Source organism: Mobula birostris, chromosome 18 (genome assembly GCF_030028105.1).
Source record: "Mobula birostris isolate sMobBir1 chromosome 18, sMobBir1.hap1, whole genome shotgun sequence".
Taxonomy (NCBI): Eukaryota; Metazoa; Chordata; class Chondrichthyes; order Myliobatiformes; family Myliobatidae; genus Mobula; species Mobula birostris.
This window is the reverse complement of record NC_092387.1, coordinates 14,730,003-14,748,025: the sequence shown is the minus strand read 5'-3', so window position 1 is coordinate 14,748,025 and position 18,023 is coordinate 14,730,003. Positions and strand designations below refer to the sequence as shown.

The 18,023-nt window shown below is 40.3% G+C and overlaps 1 protein-coding gene across 2 annotated transcripts in view; it reads left to right on the top strand.

The window, feature by feature from the left end:
- The window catches only part of cib2 (calcium and integrin binding family member 2), a 112,479-nt gene that overhangs the window by 6,439 nt on the left and 88,017 nt on the right, over positions 1 to 18,023 (top strand). The window contains exons 1-2 of one of the 2 annotated variants that reach the window (XM_072282242.1): positions 348 to 1,151; positions 11,516 to 11,550. In XM_072282242.1, the coding sequence (XP_072138343.1) occupies positions 1,101 to 1,151; positions 11,516 to 11,550 (86 nt within the window). In that variant the 5' untranslated portion in view covers positions 348 to 1,100. Of the gene's footprint in view, positions 1 to 347; positions 1,152 to 11,515; positions 11,551 to 18,023 lie in introns of those variants that run through there. The other variant, XM_072282243.1, reaches the window with a different exon arrangement.

Below are 18,023 nucleotides of genomic sequence, written 5' to 3'. Positions count from 1 at the left end.
ACAACCCGGAGCATTTTACTGTCCAAGAAATAGACTCAAATTCGAGGTAGGTCATGTTGCAATATAGAAAATTTAGCTTTCAATGTGCACTCAGGAAAATCGCACAATTACGGGCCTAAATGGATACGACAGCAAGGGAGAGAATCCCCCCCCCCACCGTTTTTGTTAACACAATTAATGCCCTGTCAAGACTTCAACGCTGCTTGTGAGAGTAAACGCTGTCCTCAATTAATGACTTATGGAAAGGCAGCAGCTCTAGTGTTGCAGCACTGTCTCAACCCCACGCCCCCAAAGTGACAGAAATATCACTTAGAGAGTCGAGACACGAGACTGAGATCTGCGGAAACAAGCAATCTACAGACGAAACAAAGGTCCGGCAGCATCTGTGCGGAAAATAAACTGTCGATATTTCGGGTCGTTTGTTCTTGTCTCCCTGTACTCCGCTATAAGGTGTGTTGTCTTTGGGGGGGAAATTCCTCCTCCCTCCGAGGACCTGGTGCAGGGTTTCGACCCGAAACGTCGGCAGTTCCCTTCCTCCTGCAAATGCCACTCGACCCACCGAGTTCCTCCAGCTGATTTGTCGATCCATTGGAGAGTTTTGGGCATTGAGCTTTCAGTGCGGCACTCTACACTGTAGGGTACTTTGATCACAGTCACAGCCGAAGTACGGGTTTGAAGTCCTCCCGGACCCCGTCTGCGCTCCCTAATGCTCTCCGGCTGGTTGGCAAGGCAGGGCCAGTCGGCGAATACTGTACTGAGCACAAAACTGGTCTCCGGGAGCTGTCCCTGCTGAAACTGCTACCGAGCCGGGAAAGGAGACTTTAAAACAAAAGACAACAGACTAAGGGAGGGAAAATGTAACCCTTCCCCTTCTAACCCAGACTCCACGGGGGGGGGGGGGAGACTGTACACACCAGAAGGGGGAAGAAAGCACCGAGCCACTCACCAGACACCGGCTGGTGCTTTTGAAATTCAATGCTGGCTGGGGATCCTTCTGCGTGGGATCACGCCGTGTAAATGCCCTAAATGAATACAGTAGAAGGAGCGCCCGGAACAGCTAGTGTGATGCATCTTTACAAGAGGAATGTCACTGGTTTAAGATGGGTAATAAGCAGACGATATTTACTGATGAACAACTAGACGCCTACCAGGTAAGAAGATGGAAAGGGAATCGCAGAAGATCGTGCACGAAGCGTGCTGGGCTCGGAGTCTTACTGTCGCCGTCTCAAAACTAACCATTTCAGTCTGAACACCTCGGCTGGTTGTTAAATTCGAGTCAAAATGTTTCTTCCCGAAGGGTTTACTTTTACGTGTGGCGTTCCTGTGGATTTGAGCGGTGTAGATTTATTTTTATGCTAATAGCAACATCAGTTAAACGTGTTTATTGCTGCCTCGTTTTCAATCGATCGGCTAAACAGAGGCAAAATTAAACTTGAAATTTATAACATCTATTCAAAAGTTTAAGGCGGGGCGGTGAAATTGTCTGATTTGAATGGGAAACTTCGTCCATTCGAAGTAATTTATAACATGTTAATTGTGTTTATATTTTCTCGACTCACAGTAGTTCAAACAACTTCATTAAATCCCCCCTGGGTTCTTACAGCTGTTCAGTATTGCGTACGACCGCGATTATTTCAGCCGAAACCGAGAGTCGGTATAGGGAACATGGAGAAGAACAATTTAATATTACATCTAAAACAATTTGAGCTTCCTGTATGCGGATATGTCCATGTAAGTTTAGTGATAAAACGTTGCAGTCCGCATTAGCCGCAGTGTCCTGCAGCCGAGTGGTTGTAAATCTCGCGTCAGTTTCACGTACTGAGTCAACCATGAGGTCCGTCTGTTTGGGCTAATCGAAGTGTAGATTGCTGTAAGAAAATGAAACTATTCATGTTAATACATAATTGAAAGAAAGTATGAATGGTTTTAACCCAGGGAACCACATGGAGTGCCAGAACACCCGATTAATTCTTCACTGCGTTATTCAGCAGAAGGGGAAACAAGGTGTTATGAAACCATGATACGATGTGCAGAATGTAAGATTAAAACCTCCAGTGAAGTGAGCTTCAGGGGAAATATTCCAGCAGCTAGTTGACTGATTTCTTACCAATGCAGGCTGTGCGTTTGGTAGAGTCTGTTTGGTTCTAGAACAGCTTCTGGTAACGTTCCACAGGGAAGACTGCTGAAAGCGTTTAGGATTCAGGGGAGAGTGAAAAACTGAATCCAATGGAGTCCCAGTGACAGGAAGTGAAGGTTGGCAGGTGTATTTGTGACTGAACGGCTGTTTCCAATGGGGTTACTCTGGGTTAAATACTAAGTATGTATCTATTAATAATTTAGGAATACGTAGAGGGCATGATGAAGTTTGGAACTGACACAAAACTTGGGGCTGACAGTGAGGAGGAAAATGTCAGACTGCAGGTACATAGAGGTGGTTTGCTCTCTTGAGCAGAAAAAATGGCAAATGGAATTTAATTCGGAGAAATGTGCGCTAATGTATTTGGGGAGATGGAACAAGAGGTCGTGGGAATTGATACTAAATATGAGGATAATGAGCAATGTGATACAGAGATAGATATGCTTTTCCACAGATTCTAAGGGTTTCAGCAGGTTGGGTTGATAATTTGGTAAAAGGACTTTCCATTATTACCCCAGGTATAGAATATAAATGCAGGGAGGTGAGACTAGATTTTTATATGATACTGGTTAAACCACAGCTTGGAAACTTTGTGTAGTTCTGTTCACCATATTATAGAACAGTTGCAACTTCTTTGGACAGGAGATTTACCAGGATGTTGAAAGAAAAATACAAAGGCATGCAGATGTTGGAATCTCACAGGAAAGAAAGACTGAAATAAATACAGAAAGGGCTCTCAACTATTAACTCTCTCCTTTCACAGACCCTCTTTGACTTGCTGAGTATTTCCAGCATTGTCTCTTTTACAGGGATGTTGCCAGGACTGAAAATGTTAGCTACGAGGAAAGATTGACCAATTTAGGGTTCTTTTTCTTGCAATAGAGGAGGTGGGATAGGTGGGGAGAGTAACACAATTGAATTTTATATCGATGTGAGCCTCCTATCATAAATAACTATATTTGTAGATGTATTTGATGGGACTCAACAGTGATTTTCACCTGGCGGGAAGTGGTGTGGGTAGTGCACTGGAACACTGTAAGGATGATGGAGGCTAAAATCTTCATCATACTTAAAAAGTACTTAGTTCATAGAATAACTCAGCACAGAGAATAGCACAGCCTTTCAACCCAACTTGTCCACGTCAACCAAGATGCCCATTTGCTGCTTTTGGCCCTTGTCCTTGTAAACCTTTCCCATCCATGTACCTGTCACTCTACCAGTCTCAGCCACTTCCAATGGCAGTGCAATCCATGTATGGGCCACATTTAAATCTTTCCCCTTTCATCTTAAAATCATGCCCTCTAGTTTTTGATCCCCTGTACCCAGGAAAAAATGCCTTATTTATTTATCTTACTTATGCCCTTAATGATTTTATTCATTAAATCATTTTATATGAAGAGGTGTCTCTAGGGGGACGGCATTTGACTAACTTGTGTCTGAGGAAGATGGTCAGGTTTACTGTTGAAATGGTGCAATCAGAATCTGTAAGTATGTGACTGTTAAAGGTCAAAGGAAGGTAAACATATTTTGTATAGTTCTGTAACATTTTCAGTAAAAGATTTATAAGAATACACAGTAATCTTTCACCAAGGATTTTCACAGTTTTGTAATCAAAATGTTCAGAGTAAAGGATGCAGTTCTCAACCCTACAGTTCACCTTTAATGTGACAGGGCTGAAGGCTTCCTTGTGAGCATAAATTTATGACAGTCAGATTTTATTAAATGCAGGAGCAGGCTTCAGGCACCAAGTAAACTATTCCTATATTATTTCATATTTATGTTTCTCTTTACCCACAAAGACAAATTATACCTTCAGAGTGATCTCTGCAGAAGCATAATTGTCATTTGTGCTTTGATGATTCTAAAGCTCAATTTCTAGTTAAGCATCAGGAATATCCAGGCCAAAAACCAACTGTCAACCATGTGTAAAAATATACAGCACCTGCCATCATTCTTGTTCATACACAATTCTGTAGCACACATGATGCCTGCAAATCTCAAATATACACAAATCTCAATAGTGTTTAATATACTATATCCTCAATGCAAATAAGCATAAATAGATTTTAGCAGCCTTCATGTCTGTAAGTATGCACAAATAAATATTGTAAAGAGACAAATTGTATGGAGAATCAGAAAGAAAGCTTTAACTTTTATTATTGAAAATGCATTTTGAACAAAATGGATTGCTCTATTGATTACTGTAAGTTTTTATTTGAAGTGATCCACAGGGAATTGATTACATCAAAAGTTGCTCAGATTACCTCAGAAACATGACAGCAAAATACCATTGCAATCTTGCAATACAGCTATTAATTTGTTTAAGCCTGTTTTAAATAATGAATTGTTTGTGATTTTATATTTTATGTTTACTTTCTGTGTGTTTGAAGCCTCCTAAAGAACCTGTTCTAGTACAGTGCAGTAATTTTGTTGTAGAGTCAGGTATGAGGCTTTGACGCTTGAACTGAAGTCAAAGATTCAAAGAACATGTATTATCAAAGTATGTACACAGCTGAGATTTGTCTTTCCACTGCCAGCCACGAAATGGAAACACCATGGGTTTAAGAAAACATCAAACACCCATCACGTGAAAAAAGGAACAACTTGTGCCAATGGTGAAAAGCAAGTGAACAGCACATAGAATATCAAACGTCAAACCAGCAGTCTAGTAGTATTCAGTTTAGATCAGTTCGGCGTTCTGCCACTAGCCCACTGCAAGTTGCAGGGCCATTCTTTGCCGAACTGCCCCAGTCCACATCGATCGTCCCAATCAGACCACTCAAAAACAGCAAAAAAAAAGTAACCAGAATCTCAACAGGAACCTCAAAGTCCCCCAAAATGAATCCACAACCTCACTTGCAACATGGATCTCAAGACTCCTGCATGTTCCTCTAACAGCAGCTAGCGAGGGGGAAAGGAAGACTAGTCAAACACAGTCAGACGACGTTGAACACTCCCGTCCTTGCTGACTTCATTTTGCTAGTGATTTTGGAAAATGATTATGTCAAACAAACTCTGCTACGGAAATTGTTTGAAAGCATGTGATAAAATTTGCTTTCAGTGCTTTCAAATGCAGTTGAGGTAGTGATTAGTTACACCAAGGACTGGGGCTGTGAATGGCCACTTGCTTATGTATCTTACCTTCTGGCCAAAAGAGAAAATTAATACCCAGGCTAAGAGAGAGGATTTGGTAGTTCCACTTAGAACTTCAAGGTTTCACCAGTTCTTGCTAAAAGAATCATTTACACTAACTCACTATCTACTGGCCACAAGCTCTATCTGTTCTGGGCCCATCTGCTATTCCTTTTATGGTGGCAGGCATAGAGGTGAGCCATCCTATTGTCTAAGTGTAACTATGATACTAGGTATAGAACATCCAAACCATATGGGCACACCTCTTTAGACTACTAAATGAACATGGAAAGCAAAATTTATAAACACAAGAGATTCTGCAGATGCTAGAAATTCAGAGCAAAACAGACACAATTCTGGAAAATCTCAGCAGGTCAGGCAGCATCTATGGAAATGAATAAAGAATGAATAATCAGCCGAGACCCTTCTTCAGGACTGGAAGGGAAGGGGAAAATAACAGAATACAAAGGTGGGGGGAGGTGAGGGAGGAGAAGGAAGATTAGCTAGGTGAGTATTGGTGAGGAATTCTTGTAGACCATTTCATTATAGTGCATAATAACAGTACTAAAAAAGAAGATTGTGTCAGTGAACACATTCCTAAAGTGAATTCAAAATTGTTCAGAACAACACACTATTTTTCTAAGAGTCAAGATTAGTATTTACTAGCCTAGGGCTGGAGGCTGCTCCAATATCTGGCGAATCTGCAAGTTTAACAAAAGTAAAGTCACACTGCTGTGACATCAGATATCTGTACTCAGTTAAATTCTTAAAATTGTAAAATCAATTTATATTTTCTTTGTAAAAGGGAGAAGCAGTCTAATATATAATAATGATGTTTAAAGGTTATTACCACTTTAAAATGTCTGTCATGCGACTATCTCCTTTTTGGGTTATAACAACGTGACTATAAAACATTCCACTGATGATCTACAAAGAGCCATTGTTATGTTATACACTTCATCTTTGAGTTTATCTTGCCAGGCTGAAGAAAAGCTTTTATCCCCTGGTATGATAAGGTAGACTCTTGACCTCACAATCTACCTTGTTATGATCTTGTGCCTTATTATTTACCTGCTCTGCACTTTCTCTGTAGCTGTTAAACTTTATTCTGCATTGTTATTGATTTACCTTGCTCTACCTCACTGTATTGTGTAATGATTTGATTTGTATGAACAATATTCAAGACAAGCTTTTCACTGTATTCCTGTACATGTGACAATAATAAACTGTTTCCAATTCCAATTCATCCCATACATGCTGTAGCAGACTTTGTTAAAGGTTAACAAACAACTGAACTCATATACATTACAACAGTGCTTTAACTTTAGGTGGAGTAACCTAGGTAAAAGGCTGAGGTCATGATGCACGATCCCAGCCAAAATGAACAGAGTTTAAGGAGATGAACAATCACGAACTGTGAATAAATGTTTTCAACCTACAAAGCCCAAAGGCAATTAGGGGCAGGAGATGGTGTATAATAGGAAGAGGTCAAGGGGTGGTAGAATTTTGCGTGTTTTTGAGGTACTTACATCCAAATATCTTCAGTCTTTTATGGTGTTCCTTGTGCCCACAAATTGTCTTTGTCCCTGTGTTACAGGGATCCTGCAACTGCAATTGTTTGAACATTGTTATTCAAAATATATCTGGATTCCTAGATGTAACAGGAGAGAAGGTGATTTTCCTGGTGTTTTATTATCATCTGTACTTTTAAAACTTATCTCACTGTGACCTGTTCTGGACAGTATATCTGTTTGAATATATTTCAAAGCATTATGACCTTTGTCCATGACCAATGATCAATGTACAGAAGCTGAAACTTAAATATTCTTATTTTAGATAAATAATGTGGGCTTGGAGCTTTCCTTGGAGCCTGATTGTTTACTCAGATTAATATCCAGGTAGATGCGTTCCTCACACGCATTCAACCAATGATGAACAAAATATTGTGTGTAACATAGGAATTGCTATTGCAAGAATTCAATATATTCCTTAGACCTCACAATCCCTTTAGGTATCAGGTCAAATTATTTATGTAATTGATTGGAAATAAATGGTAACTCTTTAGCCTTCTGCAACTTTTCAGTTGTATCTGAACTTTGAAATCCAATAATTTCTTTGACACAACAAGATTAGAAGTTACTGGAAAATATCCAGCATCTATGACTCGATTTCGCAGATTTCTGTTCTCTTTCAGTGCAGTATAACCCAGTTACTATTAAACATTAGTATATTTGCTTCATGGTAATCATAATTTAAGGGAATGTGAGATAAACATGAGTGAGAAGTAGAAAGTTGGTTTGGAAGGGTTAGATAAGGGTGGTTTTTGAGCATTGGTCATTTATTTCTGTGTTGATGATCTTTTATATTATCAATGAACTTTGTTGATGATTAGAAAATGTAGTACAGGCTAGATTTCTGAACATGTGCCCTGAGTTGACAACTAACCTGTCTGTAGTTTGTAAAGAAGGAGATGTTTCTGACCTTTTATGATTAAATGTTAAACTGAATCTGGCTCCAGTTTCAATGTGCAGTTTCAGTCCCCATTATTACTGCCTGGCTACTGAACTAGGTCTGTCTTACAGTCCCTGAGGTAACACAGTATCAAAGCATAATACATTGGTTCTGGAAAGGAAGAACATTCAAGGTCCAGAGAGAGGCAGTAGAATTTAATAATGAAATAGAATCTGAAGTAAAGGCTCATCTTGAAACACTAGATATTTTAAATAATCCTGCCCTAATATCTAGATTGACTTTTGTTTGCTTAATTAAAGTGCTTACCCCGATGGTCTCATGTTTCATTCTATAGAATTTCAGAGTCACTTAGTGTATAATGCTAATGATGATAAGTGTTTCAGTCCAACTAATTTCTGGAACTTTTAAAACACATGTAATTTTTCTTTGTGTTATGGTCAATTGATATCGATAGCTTAAAGCAAACAATATGATGGTGATTTGGCAGCCTGGAATTTTAAGTCTTGGGCCATCAGCAGATTGAAGAGAGGTAATCTACAATGACTCCTTAACTATTAGAGTCTTACCGTTATCTACAAGGTACACAACTGGAATGTGATGAAGAAGCTGCATTTGTCTGGGTGTCCAGAAATTTGACACCATCCAGGACAAATCATGCTGCTTGATTGGCAGTCTTTATACATCTCAACCCATGCACCTCTGTCACCAAGCTAGCATCAACAAAATTCTGTGCAACAACCCACCATTGCTTCTTCTGCAGTGTTTGTGTACAAGGACACCCTGCAAACTTACACTAAAAGCTGTTTGCAGAGCGACTTGAGTGTCCTTAAACATGAATCATCAGAAGTTAGTGCACTGGTACAGCAACTTACCGCAAGAGGATTTTAGTACAAATGGAAGGCTGTCTCGCTGTGGTCCTATAGGACAACCAGAATATTGTGTATAGATCGTAAGTTGGAAATGTGGCCACCCAGCAATGACACCGTAGCCCAACCAAGGGCAACAGGTAGTTAAACCAAACATTCAGGTTTCTTTACAAGATGCAATGATATTCCCACAAACTGAGTTCCACACGATAGTTGATGCCTGTAGGCGCACTGGAGCCAGCAAATCTATCCTGCCGGACTCCAAGCACTCATTCGTATATACAGGCTGTCTGTAAGTCCAGTATACATAACCTAGGGTGGACCTGCTTGTGATAGAGAGACTGCAACAAAAGTTCACCAGATTGATTCCTGCGATGAGGGTGCACTCGCCAGTCACCAATGCTGTGCGTAGTTGAATGCATCATGTGTATTTTGTGTGTACTCTCTGTTTATTGTGTGTGTGGTGTTCATTTTGTGTGCACTCGTTGTAAAATACTCCACACTGTTGGGAACAAATACCATAGAAACACTATTCATGTATTGCACACTGTATGTACTCTGTGTACATAAATAATGCACCTTGCAAACAGTCTGCACTCAAAATACACATCCTTCACACAGAACATAAACTGTACTTCATACAACAAAGCAAACACTATGCACTTAAAATGCTCATTGTGTGCAAAAAAAGCATAAACTGTGCACAGAAAATGCCCAGAATGTGTGTCTTGCTGAGAAAATATGTACAAAACCCCACCATGGGCAGAAAATGTGCTTGGCACATACAAAACAAAAATTCACACCATGAACAGAAATTATGGGCTGTGTGTGTGATAAGGGTGTGCAGAAAGTAGACCAATGTATGGATATTTCCAAAATGCTCACCATGAACAGAAGGCAGCTATTGCACACACTCTTCACGCAAAATAAATACTGTGCACATGATGCAAAGCAACAACTTTCACCTCATGGAAGATAGTGATTAGAAACCTGATTCTGATTAAAAATACAGTATATACTATAAAATAAGGCAGCATGCAAATATATCCTACATGCAAAACAAACACATTGCTCACAAAATCTGCATACACACATGAGGCAAACATCCTGTACACAAAATGATCGATATGCACACAAAATGTAGATCATGCACACAATGTACTATGGGCATACCAAACAAAACTATACACACAAGATGAATACAACATGTTCTCAATATCAACACTAGGCACACCCTAACAATGCTATGCACACAATATACAGGGAACTCAATAATGTTTGAATAGGTTTTAGCTAATATTTTTTTTAAATATGAAGAAAGAGGAATGATTTCACTTTGGGTGGTAGTTTTGAAGTGTTTTGCCCATTTATGTTAATATAGAAAATAGGTGCAGGAGTAGGCCGTTCGGCCCTTCGAGCCTGCACCGCCATTTATTATGATCATGGCTGATCATCCAAATCAGAACCCTGCCCCAGCCTTCCCTCCATACCCCCTGATCCCCATAGCCACAAGGGCCATATCTAACTCCCTCTTAAATATAGCCAATGAACTGGCCTCAACTGTTTCCTGTGGCAGAGAATTCCACAGATTCACCACTCTCTGTGTGAAGAAGTTTTTCCTAATCTCGGTCCTAAAAGACTTCCCCTTTATCCTCAAACTGTGACCCCTCGTTCTGGACTTCCCCAACATCAGGAACAATCTTCCTGCATCTAGCCTGTCCAATCCCTTTAGGACTTTATACGTTTCAATCAGATCCCTCCTCAATCTTCTAAATTCCAACGAGTACAAGCCCAGTTCATCCAGTCTTTCTTCATATGAAAGTCCTGCCATCCCAGGAATCAATCTGGTGAACCTTCTTTGTACTCCCTCTATGGCAAGGATGTCTTTCCTCAGATTAGGGGACCAAAACTGCACACAATACTCCAGGTGTGGTCTCACCAAGGCCTTGTACAACTGCAGTAGTACCTCCCTGTTCCTGTACTCGAATCCTCTTGCTATAAATGCCAGCATACCATTCGCCTTTTTCACCGCCTGCTGTACCTGCATGCCCACTTTCAATGACTGGTGTATAATGACACCCAGGTCTCGTTGCACCTCCCCTTTTCCTAATCGGCCACCATTCAGATAATAATCTGTTTTCCTATTTTTGCCACCAAAGTGGATAACTTCACACTTATCCACATTAAATTGCATCTGCCATGAATTTGCCCACTCACCCAACCTATCCAAGTCACTCTGCATCCTCTTAGCATCCTCCTCACAGCTAACACTGCCACCCAGCTTCGTGTCATCTGCAAACTTGGAGATGCTGCATTTAATTCCCTCATCCAAATCATTAATATATATTGTAAACAACTGGGGTCCCAGCACTGAGCCTTGCGGTACCCCACTAGTGTATAAAATGGACTAACTGAGGTAAATCAGGATATTGACTGAGGTGCTAAGATTGAATGATCAATTTCAGGCTGTTTGCTGTAACACTTAAAAGCGCCTGGAAGTTAGAGCATGCTTTAACTCATACCCTTTGGAGGTTGATGGTGTAAGCAAATCTCAGTGGATATTTCATCCCAGCAGTGAAAACCTCCAGGACTTTCTGTATTATTGTTTGCTATAGTTTGATAGAACATCTGAATAAAAGAGGAAGTTATATTTTGTGCCAAGAGTATTAAGCTAATCGCTCATTTCAGTTGACAAAGTATCGAAACCTCAACCACTGCATCATATCCTTCGATGAAATCAACTGCAGTAAACCTGAGACTTCAAAATCTTATTATTGGCGCTGGACTGTAGATATTGAGTGTCCATGGGGCTACTAGTGATGGTATAGGTTCCCACAATAGGTCCTGGGCTTATTGTGATAGCTCATTCCCTGTGACTGAACTAAAACTCTTGTCTTCTCTCTTTCAGGACTGCACCTTTTTTACCCGCAAAGAAATCCTTCGGTGAGTGACGACATCAGGGGGTTGAATTTGAGTTTTCTTGTCTGGCTGAGTTTCCATTTTGTCAAGCATGATGGTAATGAATGATTGCACAAACTTTCTGAATGAAAAATGCATCTTTCATGTCACCTTCATATGGGTAGCATCGAATCAGTGTTGGAATCTCTGCCTTGAATTTAGCGTTAGTGGATATAAATAATAATTCAAGGGAATTTAAGTTACCAAAATCTAATTTCAACTACATTAAGCTGACTATATTTTAGGAATTGGATTAGTCCTAGGGTCGAGGTTCTGAACTGGAAGAAGGCCAAATTTGAAGAAATGAGAAAGGATCTAAAAAGCGTGGATTGGGACAGGTTGTTCTCTGACAAAGGTGTGATCAGTAGGTGGGAAGCCTTCAAAGGAGAAATTTTGAGAGTGCAGAGTTTGTATGTTCCTGTCAGGATTAAAGGCAAAGTGAATAGGAATAAGGAACCTTGGTTCTCAAGGGATATTGCAACTCTGATAAAGAAGAAGAGGGAGTTGTATGACATGTATAGGAAACGGAGTAAATATGGTGCTTGAGGAGTATAAGAAGTGCAAGAAAATACATAAGAAAGAAATCTGGAGGGCTAAAAGAAGACATGAGGTTGCCTTGGCAGTCGAAGTGAAGGATAATCCAAAGAGCTTTTACAGGTATGTTAAGAGCAAAAGGATTGTAAGGGATAAAGTTAGTCCTCTTGAAGACCAGAGTGGTCGGCTATGTGCGGAACCAAAGGAAATGGGGGAGATCTTAAATAGTTTTTTTGCGTCTGTATTTACTAAGGAAACTGGCATGAAGTCTATGGAGTTAAGGGAAACAAGTAGTGAGATCATGGAAACTGTACCGATTGAAAAGGAGGAGGTGCTTGCTGTCTTGAGGAAAATTAAAGTGGATAAATCCCCGTACCTGACAGGGTGTTCCCTTGGACCTTGAAGGGGACTAGTGTTGAAATTGCAGGGGCCCTGGCAGAAATATTTAAAATGTCGCTGTCTACAGGTGAGGTGCTGGAGGATTGGAGAGTGGCTCATGTTGTTCCGTTGTTTAAAAAAGGATCGAAAAGTTTCGCAGGAAATTATAGGCTGGTAAGTTTAACGTCGGTAGTAGGTAAGTCATTGGAGGGAGTACTAAGAGACAGAATGTATAAGCATTTCGATAGACAGGGACTTATTAGGGAGAGTCAACATGGCTTTGTGCGTGGTAGGTCATGTCTGACCAATCTATTGGAGTTTTTCGACGAGGTTACCAGGAAAGTGGATGAAGGGAAGGCAGTGGATATTGTCTACATGGACTTCAGTAAGGCCTTTGACAAAGTCCCGCATGGGAGGTTAGTTAGGAAAATACAGTCGCTAGGTATACATGGAGAGGTGGTAAATTGGATTAGACATTGGCTCAATGGTAGAAGTCAAAGAGTGGTAGTAGAGAATTGCTTCTCTGAGTGGAGGCCTGTGACTAGTGGTGTGCCACAGGGATCAGTGCTGGGTCCATTGTTATTTGTCATCTATATCAATGATCTGGATGATAATGTGGTAAATTGGATCAGCAAATTTGCTGATGATACAAAGATTGGAGGTGTAGTAGACAGTGAGGAAGGTTTTCAGAGCCTGCAGAGGGACTTGGACCAGCTGGAAAAGTGGGCTGAAAAATGGCAGATGGAGTTTAATACAGACAAGTATGAGGTATTGCACGTTGGAAGGACAAACCAAGGTAGAACATACAGGGTTAATGGTAAGGCACTGAGGAGTGCAGTAGAACAGAGGGATCTGGGAATACAGATACAAAATTCCCTAAAAGTGTCGTCACAGGTAGATAGGGTCGTAAAGAGAGCTTTTGGTACATTGGCCTTTATTAATCAAAGTATTGAGTATAAGAGCTGGAATGTTATGATGAGGTTGTATGAGGCATTGGTGAGGCCGAATCTGGAGTATTGTGTTCAGTTTTGGTCACCAAATTACAGGAAGGATATTAATAAGGTTGAAAGAGTGCAGAGAAGGTTTACAAGGATGTTGCTGGGACTTGAGAAACTCAGTTACAGAGAAAGGTTGAATAGGTTAGGACTTTATTCCCTGGAGCGTAGAAGAATGAGGGGAGATTTGATAGAGGTATATAAAATTATGATGGGTATAGATAGAGTGAATGCAAGCAGGCTTTTTCCACTGAAGCAAGGGGAGAAAAAAACCAGAGGACATGGGTTAAGGGTGAGGGGGGAAAAGTTTAAAGGGAACATTAGGGCGGGCTTCTTCACACAGAGAGTGGTGGGAGTATGGAATGAGCTGCCAGACGAGGTGGTAAATGCGGGTTCTTTTTTAACATTTAAGAATAAATTGGACAGATACATGGATGGGAGGTGTATGGAGAGATATGGTCAGTGGGACTAGGCAGAAAACGGTTCGGCACAGCCAAGAAGGGCCAAAAGGCCTGTTTCTGTGCTGTGGTTTTTCTATGGTTTCTATGGTTTCTAATCTTTCTAACCATTGAAAGGAATGACTTTATTTACAAACGTACATAGCACCATAATTTCAGGCAACCGCAGTGATCAAATTCAGATCAAGTGTGAGCTTTGAGCAATTCTATTCAATTCTATTTCTGTATACTGTACATTCTAAAGAAATATTTTAATAATATTTAAAATTTTATTTATTACCTGCTTGTGGAGACTCATTGTGTACAAATTGGTTCTAGTATTCTCCACCTTACACCAGTGCCTGCCTTTAATCAACTACTGATTTATCCCGAAATTACGGTGCTGCATAAATAAGTCATCCTCTTCAATTGGTTACTACATTAGTTTTCACGCTTCAGTCAATATCTATGAGAAAATTGTTTGATGAAGCAGTTAGTAAACCATTTGTTTATTGGAGTGAACACAATTTTCATAGCCCTACTGAGATTGGAGATCCCTAGTTTCAACAGATATATAGCGTCATCAATAGCCCTTAATGCCACCTTGACAATAGTTCAGAATGGAAGTCTACTCAGTTGATTTAGGAAACAAACAATTCTCAAGAAAAGTAGTGTTCTCACACTCCTTCTGCTTCTGTGGACTCCTGGGAACAGCAAATGTGTGAGAAACTGCTCTGCTTTGGCCCTTGATGCAGCTCACAATTTTATTCCAAAGGTGAAGTTCTCCATCAGTGGAGAACCTATCTATACACGAACAAACAAAACTTCTTTTTGTTACATGTTAATTCTCTCATGCCATATTGTCAATTATTATAGCACACAAGATTTAGTTAAGCTTATTAACATATGAACTATTACCATACTAGTGGCTTAACGATATTCACATCTTATGCAGGATTAATAAATACAATATAATTTATAATTTTAAAAATTCTAAACTGCTTACAAAGCTCTTGCCATCTTTGGCTTCACACCACATACTGGAGGGGTGTTGTACACGTCTGGAAACAGAAAAGCCACTTCTACATTCGGACGCACAGCCTGTAGGTATTCATGTAGCCTGGGATATTATTCATGTTCTTTGATGCCAAGTACTATTCCATTTCATGCAGAAAACAACAATGCAGCCAGTTCTTAAAAAGCATTGGTGATTCACGTACATCAATTAGCTCTCATAAACGTTGGTAGCAAAAATTATTTTTGACTTTAAGCACACAGCTTTTTTTGGATAAAGGAGTATAGACTTTACCTTAAAATACCCTGTTGAATTTCCACAGGTGAGAAAGATTAATTGATCTTTTGCAACCTTGAAACTCAGGGCATATTTCTAATTTTTTTCAGAAAAAACTGTTTCCTTTGGTATTGACTTTCAAAATGTGCCAGTTTCATCTACATTAGAAACTGGCTGTGAGTTGTGACCTTTCTGCTTAATAGGTTTGGCCCGCTGCTCTGTCGTGTCGGCACAGCTTTTCCATCCAGTTTAACGTTATGCAGCACTGGTTCTCTAAGAATTTCTCAAACTAACCTTTGAAGCACAAAGGAAAAACATTCAAGCTTTTAGAAGAACCTGTCTGCATCTGGGCACTTGATCCAAAATGTTGACTGCCCATTTCTCTCTACAGACACTGCCTGACTCACTGAGTTCCTCCAGCACCTGCAATTTTTTGCATCTCCAAGCGATTAAAGCAGTTTATTTAACTGCTCTGCTGTGTTCTTTCCTGAAGTTGGCATAGCTCCCCGTTTTAAGTGATTATACAATTGCTTTTTTTCTCAAATTATTGCTCATCTATGCAGGTTCTTTTCTCTGTTTGAGTTTTTTCATCATTTGTATGAATGCCTCACTAATATCGAACATTAGTTGAGTATTGTTTGGTAAATCTGTAGAAATACTTGTTCTAATTTTTGCCTCCTTTTCCTGGTCTACAGGCTCAAGTGTCTCATTGTACCTTAAGGAGCCTGTTCAACCTTTCCATTTTCTGTGTTCAAGTCAATGTCTTCTTATGCTTCTTCACAGTTGTCGTGTCACTTTTTGAATCAATTTCATGTAATTTTCTCCTTAAGGTCATAGTGAACACTTACTATAGGAGATAGAGTGTGGTTAAAGACACATGGGCCACAATGTTTATAAGACAATATCCCATAGTAACTGGATGGAGAGGCAGCTGAGTGGCTTGTGTATTCTAGCCACATTTGTGCAATCTTGGCCACCACACTGTACCCTGTAAAGGGGAAATCATCAATATATAAAAATAAAGCATCACAATTTATTGCTCGTACATGAATGAAATTATGCCAAAAGGTACTACTGCTTAGTACTACTAAATGGGGAGAGAATTCAAAGTTCTGAGATGCAATGGGACTTGGGAGTCCTCGTGCAGGATACCTTAAGGTTAACCTCCAGGTTGAGTCGGTGGTGAAGAAGGCAAATGCAATGTTGGCATTTATTTCTAGAGGAATAGAGTATAGGAGCAGGGATATGATGTTGAGGCTCTATAAGGCACTGGTAAGAATTCACTTGGAGTACTGTGGGCAGTTTTGGGCTCCTTATTTAAGAAAGGATGTGCTGACATTGGAGAGGGTTCAGAGAAGATTCACTAGAATGATTCCGGAAATGAGAGGGTTAACATATGAGGAATGTTTGTCCGCTCTTGGACTATACTCCTTGGAGTTTAGAAGAATGAGGGGGGATATTATAGAAACATTTTGAATGTTGAAAGGCATGGACAGAGTGGACTTGGCAAAATTGTTTCCCATGGTGGGGGAGTCTAGTACGAGAGGGCATGACTTAAGCATTGAAGGGTGCCCACTCAAGACAGAGATGCAAAGAAACTTTTTTAGTCAGAGGGTGGTGAATCTGTGGAATTTGTTGCCATGGGCAGCAGTGGAGGCCAAGTCATTGGGTGTATTTAAGGCAGAGATTGATAGTATCTGAGTAGCCAGGGCATCAAAGGTTATGGTGAGAAGGTGGGGCAGTGGGACTAAATGGGAGAATGGATCAGCTCATGATAAAATGGTGGAGCAGACTCCATGGGCGGAATGGCCGACTTCTGCTCCTTTGTCTTATGGTCTTACTGTATGTAGATCAAGGTCTGTCTCAACTAATTTATTTATATTTCTCTTTTTGATAAAATCCTTGATTATCCATTGTTTACACTTTTAACCATTATATTAATCACAATATATTTCTGTTTCCTTATGCTCCATGGCTGTTTTGTCTCGCCTCTGCCTCTAAGCGACTTGTGTTTATTTTTATTTAGCTTTTTCTTTGCAAATATATTTGAAAGATTGACACTTAGTGTTTTGCTCTTCTTTCTACCTTTGAGGCATCTCATCTGAAAGCTGGTGCCTCCAAGGCTGCTGTACTCATTCAGCACTAACCTGTTGTATCATGAGATCTGTAGACAAACCCCACCGCACTGGACTAAGCTGCTCTGTCTTGATTGCCACTTGAGGTGCTTATCTGTGCACTCTGTGTGTAGTTACATGCAGCTCAATGAGGCGTATACTGTGAGCTCCCGTACAGTATATCAGCCTATTGGCATAAATCCTCCCTGCCATGTTCTATAATACATCACTTCTTATCTTTGCTGCATCTTGTCGGATAAATCCTCAACTGCATTCAGAAGGTGGCCAGAAATCTGCCCTGGCAGACGATGGTGGGACAAGTGTAGAGGGTGCTGTTTAATGTGTGAACTCATTTTTATGTTTCTGCATTTTCATATGAACAGAACCTTAATCTGCGAGATCCTCTTAACAAACATTTGCATGGAGTAGGAAGTCATATTTGTCACTAATGCTTAAAGAGCCAAAGCTGATATTTATGCTCACAGTCCGTTCTTGTGATTTATTTCACAAACAAGAGAAAATCTGCAGATGCTGGAAATCTGAGCAACACCCACAGAATGCTAGAGGAACTCAGCAGGCCAGGCAGCATCTATGGAAAAGAGTACAGTTGATGTTTGGGCTGAGACGCTTCGTCAGGACTGCTGAAGCGTCTTGGCCTGAGGTGTCGACTGTACTTTTTTTCATAGATGCTGCCTGGCCTGCTGAGTTC